This window comes from Bos indicus x Bos taurus, chromosome 10 (genome assembly GCF_003369695.1).
Source record: "Bos indicus x Bos taurus breed Angus x Brahman F1 hybrid chromosome 10, Bos_hybrid_MaternalHap_v2.0, whole genome shotgun sequence".
Classification (NCBI taxonomy): domain Eukaryota; kingdom Metazoa; phylum Chordata; class Mammalia; order Artiodactyla; family Bovidae; genus Bos; species Bos indicus x Bos taurus.
In genome coordinates this window covers 70,943,752-70,959,061 of record NC_040085.1, presented here as the reverse complement: position 1 = coordinate 70,959,061, position 15,310 = coordinate 70,943,752, and the positions used below count along the sequence as shown (strand labels likewise).

General features: G+C 44.2%; 1 protein-coding gene across 1 annotated transcript in view; it reads right to left on the bottom strand.

Annotated features, from left to right (window-relative positions):
- The window catches only part of FNTB (farnesyltransferase, CAAX box, beta), an 80,497-nt gene that overhangs the window by 37,540 nt on the left and 27,647 nt on the right, over positions 1 to 15,310 (bottom strand). Inside the window, exons 2-3 of the mRNA XM_027554334.1 lie at positions 8,231 to 8,295; positions 2,257 to 2,329 (exon numbers count right to left, since the gene is read on the bottom strand). Of these exons, the coding sequence (XP_027410135.1) occupies positions 2,257 to 2,329; positions 8,231 to 8,295 (138 nt within the window). The remainder of the gene's footprint in view (positions 1 to 2,256; positions 2,330 to 8,230; positions 8,296 to 15,310) is intronic.

The following is a 15,310-nucleotide window of genomic DNA, read 5'->3' as shown; positions in this document are numbered from 1 at the left end:
GCTGAAGTGACCATATGTGAGCAAAGGACAACGGGACAAAGGCGTTTAACCTGAACCCAATGAGTCCTTCCCTGACAGGCATTGAAAGAAGCCAAGCAGAGGACTTCTCATACGGCAGAAACTCAAGTGCTACTGTTTTCTCAGTGTAGACCCAAGGAGAGCCACAATTACAGGGAAGGATTTCCTGCATTCACTCGTTTATTGATTTAACAAATATTTAATAAGTATCTCCTCAGGCCCAGCACTAGGGGCACAAGCATGAATAAAATTCAGTTCCTTCTCTTGAGGTGCTTGGGTTAGAATGTGTGTGGTTATCTGTAGAGGAGGAGGGCATTAGACAGACACGGAAGTACTAGTGCATTTCTGGAATAAGGCAGAACAAGACAAGTGCATACACAGAGCTGGATAAATGCTATAACGGGCACATGGAAGAAACTGGCTAATTCTGCCTGAGCAGCTGGAAAATGTTTCCAAAGGTGACCTGTGAACAGGTCTTGATCCTAGTTCAAGCCATAAACATTCAAGCATTCAAGCCTAGGCAGGCTGGTAGTATTATTGCCCCAGTTTTATGAATCTAAAGTGTATAAATGGTGTGTAAATGAGATCCAGAGAGATGAACTTTTTCCAGATGACAAAGACAGTAAATGTAAGAAACAAGAACCCAGGTTTCTAGACTCTCGATCCAGTGCTCTTTTCCTTGGCCTAAGCTGCCGTCTTCATAAACGTGCACATAAATACGCTTGCTCACCACCTAGGGGCAGCTGGTGTGCTGACAGAAGACGTTGCTATGGGTTTCAGTGCCAGCTCCTTCTCTCATTAGCTACATGGTGGTGGTGGTTTAGTCACTAAGTCATGTCCAGCTCTTTGTGACCCCCATGGACTGTAGCCTGTCAGGCGCCTCTGTCCACGGGATTCCCCAGGCAAGAACAACGGAATGGGTTGCCATTTCTTCTCCAAGGGATCTTCCTGACCCAGGCAACAAACCCAGGTCTCCTGCTTGGCAGGTGGATTCTTTACCACTGAGCCCCTTGGGAAGCCCCTCGCTAGCTACATGCCTTTGAGAAAATTAATCAATTAATCTTGCTAAGCCTATTTCCTAATCTAGAAAAAAATACCTACCTCCTGGACTAGCTGTGAGGATTAAATGAGACATTGAATGACAAACTTTAGCACACTATTCGGTGAGCTGTTAGCTGTCATGGTATTAACTGTATCAGGACTAACTTGACCCTAACCATCGAGGATTGAATACTGAAAGTCCACAGGCCAGATGTAGCCCGTGGACATGTTCTGTTTGTTCCCTGTAGTGTTTTGTTTGTTTAATTAGAATTAGTTGTAACAGCTACATGTTGAGAGATTCATAAAGAAATCTGAATTTCTGGCTTCATTTCAAAGAACAAGAAGAGATCTGGCAACCCTGGGTCCGCAGTGCTGCTTGACAGCAGCTGGCAGGAACAGAGCAAAAGCGTGGTCCTCCAGTTTGCCTCAATTCTGCTCCCCCGACCATCACCCACCACCGCAACCCAGCCCACATCCCTGGCTTATGCCACCTGCTTGAGTCTATAGGCCCAAACCCCTGCCATAAATAATCAAATGCGGGCCAAAGAAAAAGCAAGTGAAAAGCAGAGCTTCTCTGTGGAAAGTGGGGCAGGCAGATTGCAGCCTCTGGTTCACATTTACCCTCTGCCTGTCACTCAGCCCCTAGTCCCAACACCCTTCCCCTCCACTTCTGATGCCCTCCCCTGAGCCCCTCTGTGGACCCCGAGGGCTCTAAGGAATATTGACTTAAAGTCCACTTCATGTCTGAGCATTTTTACCGTGTTCAATTGCAGAGTACTTTCTGGGACTTATACACTGGTGCTCTGGCCAGTAGAGAAGTTAGATCTGCTTACAGGGCAATGGGGTGAAGATATCTAGACTCCCTTTTAGCTAATAGTCAAAGAGCATCTAGAAGAATGCACATGAACCCTCCGCAGCCACAATGTGGGTGGAAGGAAGTCCCCCTGCCCCGAGCTGGGGGCTCCAGTAGCTCTGAGCAAGAAGAGACTAGAGCTCTAGTTCTGTCCTTTCAGAAGGAGGCGTCCCAGCTCTGTGGGGCCAGGCGGCTGTGCACCTGGATCCTACCAGAGCCACGTGGACAGTGAGTGAGCCTGCAACAGGCCAAGCCCACACATGCCTTTTACATCAAACAGAAAAAAGAAAAGAAAGATTAAGGCAGATAATCTGATAGAGAGAGCTCCTGGGAGAGAAGTTTACCTCGTAGGCATCTGTCAGCTGTCGGAGGCCTCTTTTCAGATAATGGAAGTGCTTCTCTCTCTGCAAAACAAGCCTGGAAAAACAAAGAGCTTTAGTAAAACTACTCTCACAGCCCCTGCTTCCCCAGTACAGAACACACGTGTGCACGTGGGCACACCTGCACATTCACACCCGCACACGCACTCTCACCTTCTGGTCACCGCCCCCCCGCAGTCAAACCTGTTCAGCTTCCCAGGACACCTACCCCGGAGAAAAGAGGCCAGCCTCTGAATGCCCCTCAAGTGTCTGCAAATCATGCTGACAAATGTTTGGGGGGATCCTCTCCCTTGTGGCTGGTAGCTTTGGGCGAGAAACACCACCATAAGCACACTTAGCCAGGCAGCAAGAAACCATCCAGGAAGTTCCTCTGGGGTCCAGCTGAGAACAGATACGTTATGGCTCTCCATCCTGAGCCTCGCCGCGTCCCTGATTTGGTTCACCTCTATTGTTCCAGGCATTTCTTCTGGGGTCACTTTTCTGAGGTCTGAGGTTTGTACTCTGCCTGCTCCTCACTCATCCGTCTGTTACTGTGCTATGCTGTGCTAAGTCACCTCAATTGTGTCCGACTCTGTGACCCTATGGACAATAGTCTGCCAGGCTCCTCTGTCCATGGGATTCTCCAAGCTGGAGTGGGTTGCCATGCCCTCCTCCAGGGGATCTTCCCAACCCAGGGATCAAACTCGCGTCTTTCATGTCTCCTGCATTGCCGGGCAGGTTCTTTACCATTAGCACCACCTGGGAAGCCCTCAGTCTATTATTCCCTCCCCCACATCCCACCTCCACGTGCTGCCCCACAGTCCTGGCTGGAGGATAATATCTGTATGCTGCAGCCAGTCGTTCTCCTTGGCCCTGATGTCAGCAGCACTGGCTCTAAGATGGACTGTATCTGCCGTGACCACCTGCACAGGCAGGCCAAGGGCAGGGGGGTGTGTCTTTTGCTGGGTCTTACAGAAGGGGTCTGTTTGTGTGGTTACAGACGGAAAGAAAAAAGCAAAGAATTTGAGACATTCACTGTGCTTGCTGATTCCAGAAAAGAAACGAAAGAAGAAGCATTCTCTTCCCTAGGTATTCAATTCAACAATTGTTAACTGAACTCCCACGGTACTGTGCACAGAATAAGTAGTCTTTACTTCAAAAAGGCTTCCAGTTCAGTACTGGAAATGAGATAAGGACATAAGTGGCTACAAGATGATGAAAAAAAAAAAAAAGGGTAGGCTTCATAAAGAAAAAACATATAAAATGTTCCTGAGGCTCTAAAGAGGTTGGGGGAGGCTTCTCATTCAGAAAGAAATGATCAGGGGAGGCTGCGCGAACAGGTGGAACTTGAGGTGGGGGCCCTGGAAGAGGGAGAATGTTTTTACAGGTAGAGGAGAAGAGGAGGTGAAGTGATGGTGGGAAGGCAGTTCAGTCAGAAGAGAAACAACAGGAACCAAAACAGGACCATCCAAGAGAACGTAAGAGTCTTTGTACTGTCTAATAGGAAGCCACAAGCCACATGTGGGTACTGAGACTTGCAACGTGGCTACTGTAACTGAGCAACTAAATTTTAAACTTTGTTAATTTACGTTTAAATGGGTGCAAGTGGCTAACAGCTTTACTACATCCTACAGATGAATATAAAGCATGCAGGGGAACTGACAAGTCAGGGACTTGGCCTGGCTATTAGCAATGAAAGAGGAATGATCAAGAAGGGATCTGGGATGCCAGCTGAGAAATTTAACTCAATGTAACACTCAAAGGGAACCTGCAGTAACATGGGGAGACTTGGAGGACATTATGTTAAGTGAAATAAATCAGACAAAAAGACGAATACTGTACAATCTCACTTGTATGTGACACTCTAGGGCTTCCACCAAAAAAAAAAAAAAAAGCCCTGAGCTCACAGATATAGAAGACAGACTGGTAGCTGCCTAAGGTGGGAGGTGGAAGGGGATGGCAGTGAAATGGGTGACGGGGGTCAAAAGGTACAAAGCTCTAGTTATAAAATGAGTAAGTCATGAAGATGTAATGTGCAGCACGGTGACCTTAGTTAATAATACTGTATTGCGTTATGTGGCAGCCTGAATGGGAGGGGAGTCTGGGGGAGAATGGATACATGCATATTACAGCTGAGCTGCTCTGCTGTGTACCTGAAACTATTACTACACTGTTAATCAGCTATACTCCAACATAAGATAAAGTTGTTTTCAATGTAAATAATAATACTGCATTGCATATTTGAAAGTAGCTACCAGAGAGGATGTTGAAACTTCTCATCATAAGACAAAAAATTTGTGAGTACATATAGTGCTTAATGGGCTTCCCTGGTGGCTCAGATGGTAAAGAATCTGCCTGCAGTGCAGGAGACCTGGGTTCAATCTCTAGGTCAGGAAGATCAAGAAGGAAATGGCTACCCACTCCAGTATTTTTGCCTGGAGAATTTCATAGACAGAGGAGCCTGGTGGGCTACAGTCCATTGGGTTGCAAAGAGTCAGACACAACTGAGTGACTTTCAATTTCACATGGTGCTGAATGTTAATCGGACGTACTGTGGTGACCGTACTGCAGTATATACAAATACTGAATCATTACACTGCACACCTGAAATGAATATAATGTTACGTCAGTTATACCTCAATAAAAAAAAAAAAAACTGGCACAAGAAACCTTTGAGGATTTTCAGCTGAGAAAAAAGTAACTACAATCATGGCTTTAGAAAAATTATCTGACCCCACTAGGTATTCGGTATGTGTTTACAAACTGGACTGATGAAAACACTTAAGTGGGAATAGATGAAGCAGGAAGACAGGGTAAGACACTGTTAATGTCAACCAGGGGGCGGTGGGGTAGGAGCTAGGTTCAAGAGGGAGGGGACATATGTATGCCTATGCCTGATTCACACTGGTTTGTTACTAAAGAAGGTAAATCTGTAAGCATGTGAAACAGTGAGAATGACTAACCAGAGGGAAGGAAAAATTAACTTTTATGGGAAAGCAGGATGCTGATACACAAAACTGTTCAAAGCATGGTCCAAAGGCTTCTTGGGATGGACCACCTCACTCCAGAGAAGATGCATGTTTCACAGTCTGAGAGCAAGGAAAACCATTTCTGGGATGAGGAATAAATGGTAGGATGTAACAACATTCAGCTTCAGCCTTGAATTTCAGCCAAATCTACTTGGCAGTGGCTCCGAAAGGCTGAAGAGACGGATGCCTCCTCGGCATCATTCCTGACACCCCTGGACCAGGGCATGGTCAGTGGTCTGGGGAGCATGTGTGTGTTTCTCTCACATCCAATCAACATCATGACCTCAGAGACACACACGAGCTGTGTCACCCAGATTAATCGCTAACATCTGAATATTCACTTTAGCTAACAAGGAAGGTTTGTTCCTGCAATATAATACCAAAATTTTTAAATTTGACTGATGAAATGTTAAATATTGTAATTGTGACAGTAATTTAAAATGCTGATTAAAGTTTCATATCTCTTCTTATGTCCCAGAAGTTCATTCTACGGTGAAGATGTTCGGCCCCAGCCTTATATTGATAAGCTGATTTATATTCTATTATTCACCCACAATGTGTAATGTCTCTATATTAATTAGCATGCTGTGACATAAGATGCTAATTAGCATCCTTTAAAACACTCATTTTCATAGGCAACAATGATAAAATGGGAAATGTCAGATTCCTGAAATAAACCCAGAGCCCTGATGTATTCTATTTCCACAAAGGAGGAACATTTTTTGTTTTCTACCCACATCTGACCTAAAGACCTATGAATCAAGGGACTTCTCTCCTTTACTGCCTTCCACTGCTGCTGCTAAGTCTCTTCAGTCATGTCCGACTCTGTGCGACCCCATAGACAGCAGCCCAGCAGGCTCCCCCATCCCTGGGATTCTCCAGGCAAGAACACTGGAGTGGGTTGCCATTTCCTTCTCCAATGCACGAAAGTGAAAAGGGAAAGTGAAGTCGCTCAGTCGTGTCCGACTCTTAGCGACCTCATGGACCACAGCCTACCAGGCTCCTCTGTCCATGGGATTTTCCAGGCAAGAGTACTGGAGTGGGGTGCCATTGACTTCTCCGTGTCCTCCACTACCACTCCCCAAACACAGCTTCTTCTCAGATTATAACCTCCCAATCTCCCTCCCATCTCAGTAAGGATAAAAGGAAAGCCCAAGACCTCTACTCTTATGGTGGGTGACAAGGGAATGTCAAATGATCAAAGGTCCTCTGGGAACACAGAGGACCTATGTCCACAGTGGATAGAGACTCAGAGAACAACAGGTGAGTCATCACAGTGCAACTCTAACCACAAACCCCTCCTGAAGCCACCGTGCCCCACAGCATTACCAAGTCCCACTACCTCCGGGAAAACACCCTGTACTGGCCAGAGGGCTCCTTCTCCCCGAGCTGTTTACATAAACAGTGTCATTTGCTAAGCTCCAGCTGCCACTCATGACAAGAGTCGTAATTCATTTTCTGAGGTCGGGGCTTTGGGTTAATGCAGAGATTTAGGTTAGCAGTTTGGAAAAAGACTTCTCTGCTTAGCTGATGCTTTCCTTTTCCAGGGAAGGAAGATGAAGAGAATTTTTCCACCTGGCTTTCCCTTTTTCTGACTCTTTTTCTGTCTTGGTGAATCAGAGTTTTCTAGCTAAACTTCTTTTTTAGGGAAATAGGGACAAAAAACAAAGACACAAAGTTAACTGAGGCTAGAAATATTTGTAATGCTCCAGTAACTCCTGCCTGGAGAATCCCATGGACAGAAGAGCCTGGAAGGCTGCGGTCCATGGGGTCGCTGAGGGTCCAACAGGACTGAGCAACTTTACTTTCACTTTTCACTTTCATGCACTGGAGAAGGAAATGGCAACCCACTCCAGTGCTCTTGCCTGGAGAATCCCAGGGATGGGAGAGCCTGGTGGGCTGCCATCTATGGGGTCACACAGAGTCGGACACGACTGAAGCGACTTAGCAGCAGCAGTAAGTGAAAGACAGACTGACCCAGAGACTGACTTGCCAGGAGTCAGTGCGTGAGGAGGTGTCAGGAAGTTGGGAGACGTGAACAAGATCAGGCCAGATTTTAGACCCATAAGCTTCCCACCCAGAGAGAACCAGCCCAGCCAGTGGCCCAACTACTCTACGTTCAGAGATTGTCTAGGAAAAGTACTGTAACATCAATGTAAAATGATGAGCAAACACAACTTGAACTACTGATGAGGAAAGATCGCACAGGGTGGTTTCAGAGAAGCAATCTGTGATTAGAAGAGAAATGCCCTTATGAAATTCTAGTGTGATACATTATAAAACTGGGGGGGGGGAGGGAAATGAAGGTTCAAATTAATAAGTTTCTGTTTATAATCCCCCTTTTGGAATTTCTGCCTCAAAAGAGCTTAGAAGGCTTCAACTTGCTAAGCACCAACGAAAACAAAAGGCATTGTATCTCTCACTTAAAGTGTGGCCCCAAGAATCTGCTGCACAGCCACCAAAAAGGGCCAGGCTAGGAGAGGCTCAAACGCCCCACATTTCCCAGTCAAGTCATAACACACACCAAAGGAATCCATCCTTTTCCATCCCCCTGACGCTATATCTGTTTCAAAGTGTTACATGAGAAAGAAAAACTTGAGAGTTCTGAACACCAGTACAGAGGGTCAGAACTAAGCTACAGAATCACAAACTTTTTCTCTCTCTCCATCTTCAGAGCTCAGAGTTCAGGCTCTGAGGGGCATTCCCATGTAACACCTGATGGCTCAGCTCCAGTGCACAACTCCTCCAGTCGGTATTCTAACAGTGGCAGGAGCTAGAGTCAGGAGCATCTTCAGGGAGCCACAGGTGAGGAAACACCAACCTCATAGCTACAATACCCCGAGGTTGGACAAGCTCAAGGAGGAAAGAAGAAAGGCTCCCACGGGAGATGGTACTTCCCAGCTCCACTCAGACTGCTAACCACAGCTTACCTTGGTACAAGGTGGTTGAACTTGTAAGAACTGAAGACCTCTTGGATCTTTTCTTCTACTTTTGCCTGGTAAGGATGTAGCAGATGGGAGAAAGAAAACAACAACAGGTAAGACTTTTATCAGCTTTTTGTTCCTCTCGCCACAAATGCCTACTGGCTAGAGTTCCTTGGTGTGGCTTTGAACCTAACAGCATGATATGACTGCATGCAGTAGCTCTGCAGGAGGACAGGTTTGGGACAAGGACAGAAAGAATGATCTGCACCACGTTAACATCACAACCCACTTCTCCAGTAAACTAATCCGTAATATCCAAACGAATGGCGGTTCTGTGGTTTGGCATCCCGACACCAGCTACTCGGAGATAAAGACAGATCCCTTTTGCTTGATCTGTTCTTGCCTGCTCTATGAAGTTGTTTAGGTGTTCGTTAACTGGTCATTCTCAAATACTCAATTTCTGCCAAGGGTCCTACTTCTTACTGTCAGATTTAATAATTTAAATACAGATTGAACAGTATTAAAATTCCTGAAGGGATTTACAAGAATATCGATCGTGGGGACACCAAAGAAACAGCACACCTGATCATCAGACCTTTGTCACACAGCAACTCCACAGTCCCATAAAACATAGACTCTCAGAAAGTCAAGTCACAAAGGAAATGAGATGACCACTCTCCTCTGAAGACCACAGCATGATGTGGTCACCAGCACAGCTTCCCTAAGGAAAGAGCACAGTAGTGCCGGAGGGGACTGACCAGCAGGACACAGGGTTTCAGCTTCACAGCCATCCTTGCTTTGTGAGGCCAGTCCTTGCTGAGATTCCAAGATACGTAATAATGTCCTCTCGTTGCGGTTGTTCAGTTACTAAGTCATGTCCAGCTCTCTGCGACCCCATGGACTGCAGCACGCCAGGTTTTCCGGTCCTTCACTATCTCCCACAGTTTGCTCAAATTCATGTCCACCAAGTCGGTGATGCTATCTAACCATCTTGGGAAATATAAAAAATGCATTATTTAATATTTCTGAAACACCCACTGAGTTAGAGCTTCCAGCTCCTTTGACAAGTGTGCAAGAATCAAGATGAGGGGAGCAGTGATGTGTATCAGCTAAAACGGCAGCCAATCTAAAATTCGTTTATATTTGGTTTCAGGATATGCTTTGGTATTTGCCTTTGAACATGAGTTTGAGGGACTGTCTGGCTAAGAATTCACAATACTTCAAAAAACAGACTGAAGTCACTGTGAGATTGTCTCATGAGGAGTAAGAAAGTCATCCCAGACTCCTCAGGACTCTCTCCCTGCCAGACATTGATATGGGACTAATGCAAAGCACCAGACTCAGCGGAACACAGACTGCGTTGTCAGCCATGCCTCCCTTGGTATATGCTGAACAAGATTAAAAAGAAAGAAAGAAAGAAACATATGTCAGGAAGATCATTAAATAAAAAGATGTGTGTACTATATACTGGGGGGTTGCTGTTTTGTTTTTCTATAATATACTGTTATAGTTCAAGTGAACTGATGGATTCTGAATAAAACAAAAAGCAAGTAGGAGGAAAACTCACTTCCTGTACCTAAACACAAATCAATTCACATCCATATGACTTAATAATATTCAGAGGCTAATGGATGAGCATTCTAACTGACACGTAAGACCCCCAGGAGGCAAAGCTTCCAGCTGAGAACTTCTTAGGGAAGTCCCACCATCAGTCACCATTTGGGCAACATAAGCAGCCAGGAACCAGGTGATGAAAACCAAGGTTTATTTCTAAAGTAAGACACCTAACAGAAACACAGGTATGTCATACCTGCAAAGAAGAAACTGCTTAAACCATTCCCAACATAGTCTCATTTCTCTTCTGGTTTCCTAATTACTCCTCTTCAGAATGAACAAGTGACAGTCCAGTGAAGTTAGTAACTGACTTGTGTCTGAAAATATACATTATAAATTCTAATAAATACCAGAGTATTTCAGATCAGCTGTTCATGATAATGAACAAATAATTCACTTTATTTTCTCTTAAGAATGGGTATGTTTTTCCAACAGTTTTATCAAGATATAATTCATATACCATTCAATTCACCCATTTAAAGTGTATTATTCAGAGGTTTTTAGTATATTCACAGAGCTGCGTATCATCACCATAATCAATTTTAGAACACTTTCACTACTCCAAAAAGAAACCCCATACCCCTAAGCAATCACCCTCAATCCTTCCAGTCCCTGTCAATCACTAATCTACTTTCTTTTACTATCCACTTGGCTATTCTGAATATTTTATATAAATGGAATCAGTTGACGAGCATTTAGGTTGCTTCTACTTTTTGGCTATTATGAATAATGCTGCTATGAATATTCTTGTCCAAGTTTTTGGATGGATATATGTTTTCATATGTATATACCTAATAAAATTTCCCAGGTGGCGCTAGTGGTAACGAACCTCCCTGTCAATGCAGGAGACAGAAGAGATATGCATTCAGTCCCTGGGTTGGGAAGATCCCCTGGAGTATGAACTGGAAACCCACTGCAGTATTCTTGCTTGGAGAATCCCAGGAACAGAGGAGCCTGGTGGGCCATAGGCCATACAGTCACAAAGAGTCAGACACAACTGAAGTGACTTAGCATGCACGCACGCATGAAACTGAGAAGGACCCTTTGGGCCTCCTGGGCACAGAAGCCTTTCTCTGCCAGCACCCTTTACCCATTCCTTGTTTGTAGGGAACAGACACCAGCCTTCATGATCTTCCCTGATTTCCAAAGGGCAGATTCAAATACTTGCTAATCAGGGAAGGGAGGGGATGCAGAGATAAGGGAGTGTTAGCCAGGAAAGGACAGTGCAGCCTGGGACAGGGTCCTGGTGCTGTCTCAGCTCAGTTCAGTCACTCAGTTGTGCCTGACTCTTTGCAACCCTTGAACTGCAGCACTCCAGGCTTCCCTGGCCTTCACGAACTCCTGAAGCTTGCTCAAACTAATGTCAATTGAGTTGGTGATGCCATCCAACCATCTCATCTTCTGTCATCCCTTCTCCTCCTGCCTTCAATCTTTCCCAGCACCAGGGTCTTTAACAGTGAGCTAGTTCTTCGCATCAGGTGGCCAAAGGATTGGAGTTTCAGCTTCAGCATCAGTCCTTTCAATGAATATTCAGGATTAATTTCCTTTAGGATTCACTGATCTCACAGCTGAGAAAAGAAGAGAAGCTAAAGGCAAAGGAGAAAAGGAAAGATATACCCATCCGAATGCAGAGTTCCAAAGAACAGCAAGGAGAGATAAGAAAGCCTTCCTCAGTGATCAATGCAAAGAAATAGAGGAAAACAATAGAATGGAAAAGACTAGAGATCTCTTCAAGGAAATTAGAGATACCAAGGGAACATTTCATGCAAAGATGGGCACAATAAAGGACAGAAACAGTATGGACCTAACAGAAGCAGAAGTTATGAAGAAGAGGTGGCAAGAATACACAGAAGAACTATACAAAAAAGATCTTAATGACCCAGATAACCACGATGGTGTGATCACTCACCTAGAGCCAGACATCCTGGAATGTGAAGTCAAGTGGGCCTTAGGAAGTATCACTATGAACGAAGATAGTGGAGGTGATGGAATTCCAGTTGAGCTATTTCAAATCCTAAAACATGATGCTGTGAAAGTGCTGTACTCAATATGCCAGCAAATCTGGAAAACTCAGCACAGGACTGAAAAAGGTCAAATCCCAAAGAAAGGCAATGCCAAAGAAAGTTCAAACTACTGCACAGTTGCACTCATCACACACGCTAGCAAAGTAATGCTCAAAATTCTCCAAGCTGGCTTCAACAGTACATGAACTGAGAACTTCCAGATGTTCAAGCCGGATTTAGAAAAGGCAGAGGAACCAGAGATCAAATTGCCAACATTTGCTGGATCATAGAAAAAGCAAGAGAATTCCAGAAAAACATCTACTTCTGCTTTACTGACTATGCCAAAGCTTTTGACTGTGTGGATCACCACAAAAATTCTTGACAAGATGGGAATACCAGACCACCTTACCTGCCTCCTAAGAAATCTGTATGCAGGTCAGGAAGCAACAGTTAGAACTGGACATGGAACAACAGACTGGTTCCAAATTGGGAAAGGAGTACATCAAGGCTGTATATTGTTACCCTTCTTTTTTAACTTATATGCAGAGCACATGCGAAATACTGGTCTGGATGAAGTACAAGCTGAAATTAAGATTGCCAGGAGAAATATCAATAACCTCAGATATGTAGATGACACCTCCCTTATGGCAGAAAGCAAAGAGGAACTGAAGAGCCTCTTGATGAAAATAAAAGAGGAGAGCTGAAAAAGCTGGCTTAAAACTCAACATTCAAAAAACTAAGATCATGGCATCCAGTCCCATCACTTCATAGCAAATAGATGGGGAAACAATGGAAACAGTGAGAGACTTTATTTTCTTGGGCTCCAAAATCCCTACAGATGGTGACTGCAGCCATGAAATTAAAGACACTTGCTCCTTGGAAGAAAAGCTATGACCAACCTAGACAGCATATTAAAAAGCAGAGACATTACTTTGCCGACAAAGGTCCCTCTAGTCAAAGCTATGGTTTTTCCAGTAGTCATGTATGGATGTGAGAGTTGGACAATAAAGAAAGCCGAGTGCCGAAGAACTGATGTTTTGAACTATGGTATTGGGAGAAGATTCTTGAGAGTCCCTTGAACTGCAAGGAGATCAAACCAGTCCATCCTAAAGGAAATCAGTCCTGAATTTGGAAGGACTGATGCTGAAGCTGAAACTCCGATCTTTAGGCCACCTCATGTGAAGAACTGACTCATCTGAAAGACCCTGATGCTGGGAAAGATTGAAGGCAGGAAGAGAATGGGATGACAGAGGATGAGATGGTTGAATGGCATCACCGACTCAATGCACATGAGTTTGAGCAAGCTCCAGGAGTTGGTGATGAACAGGGCAGCCTGGTTTGCCACAGTTCATGGGGTCTCAAAGAGTCAGACATGACTGAGCTACTGAACTGAACTGAACCAATCTCCTTGCTGTCCAAGGGACTCTCAAGAATCTTCTCCAACACAATTTAAAAGCATCAATTCTTTGGCACTCAATCTTTATGGTCCAACTCTCATATCCATACATGACTTCTGGAAAAACCATAGCTTTGACTATATGGACCTTTGTCAGCAATGTGATGTTTCTGCTTTTTACTACACTTTCCAGGTTTGTCATAGCTTTTCCAAGGACTAAGTGTCTTTTAATTTCATGGCTGCAGTCACCCCATGATCTGCAGTGATTTTGGAGCTCAAGAAAATAAAATCTGTTTCCACTGTTTCCCCATCTATTTGCCATGAAGTGATGGCACGAGATGCCATGATCTTTTGAATGTTGAGTTTTAAGCCAGCTTTTTCACTCCCTTCTTTCACCCTCCTCAAGAGGCTCTTCAATTCTTCACTTGCTGCCATTAGAGTGGTATCATCTGCATTTCTCAGGTTGTTTATATTTGTCCCAGCAAACTTGATTTCAGCTTGTAATTCATCCAGCCCAGCATTATTTTCTGCTTCACCCAAAACTCTGCCTCTGAGATTCGATTTGGCCCTAGTGCCCAGAGGCCAAGTTTTTGGCATGACTAGGAGTCAAACTGCTGGATCATATGATATATTAATGTGTAATCATTTGAGGAACTGCCAGACTTTTCCACAGCAGTCATACCATTTTATATTCCCATCAGCAGTATATGAGAGTTCCAGTTTCTTCATATCCTCAGCAACATGATATTATGTGTTTTTGATCATAGCCATCCTAGTGTTTGTGAAGTAGCAGATGAAAGTGAAGGAGGAGAGTGAAAAAGTTGGCTTAAAGCTCAACATTCAGAAAACGAAGATCATGGCATCTGGTCCCATCACTTCATGGGAAATGGATGGGGAAACAGTGGAAACAGTATCAGACTTTATTTTGGGGGGCTCCAAAATCACTGCAGATGGTGATTGCAGCCATGAAATCAAAAGACACTTACTCCTTGGAAGGAAAGTTATGACCAACCTAGACAGCATATTCAAAAGCAGAGACATTACTTTGCCAACAAAGGTCCATCTAGTCAAGGCTATGGTTTTTCCAGTGGTCATGTATGGATGTGAGAGTTGGACTGTGAAGAAAGCTGAGCGCCAAAGAATTGATGCTTTTGAACTGCAGTGTTGGAGAAGACTCTTGAGAGTCCCTTGGACTGCAAGGAGATCCAACCAGTCTATCCTAAAGGCGATCCTGGGTGTTCTTTGGAAGGACTGATGCTAAAGCTGAAACTCCAATACTTTGGCCACCTCATGCGAAGAGTTGACTCATTGGAAAAGACTCTGATGCTGGGAAGGATTGGGGGCAGGAGGAGAAGGAGACGACAGAGGATGAGATGGTTGGATGGCATCACTGACTCGATGGACGTGAGTCTCAGTGAACTCCAGGAGTTGGTGATGGACAGGGAGGCCTGGCGTGCTGCGATTCATGGGGTCGAAAAGAATAGGACACAACTGAGCAACTGAACTGAACTGAACTGAAGTCACTATAGTTTTGAATGCCTTTCCCTGACGGCTAATGATATTGAGCATCTTTTTATAGGTTTATTGGACACTTGTAGATATTGTTTGGAGAAATGTCTATTCAGATCTTTCTTCATTTTTTAAACTGGGTTATTTGTCTTTTATCAATGAACTGTAATAAATCTTTATGTATTCTAGATACAAGTTCCCTGTCCTACTCCCATTCTGTGGGTTGTTTTTAGGAACTGGTGTATTTTTTAATAGAAAACAATCACTTCAAAGCACAAAGTATGATTTTCAGAGTACAACTTTTAAAATAGTACTAGCAATAAGCCTACAGTTTTTTGAACAAATAGTAGTGGATTAATACAGAAATGAAAAACTAGTCATCTGAGGATGAGAAAATGAAAGTAATCGCCAAAGCATGCAACATCCTTTTCTACTTCCCCTTCTCTGCATGTCATCTGCCAGTGTTATATAAATCTGAGTAATTTTGTCACTGGGAAGATATAAGCATTCTTTCAATGTTCTGATTTGCATAGCAGAAGGAAAGGAAAAAAGCTAGTTGTATAC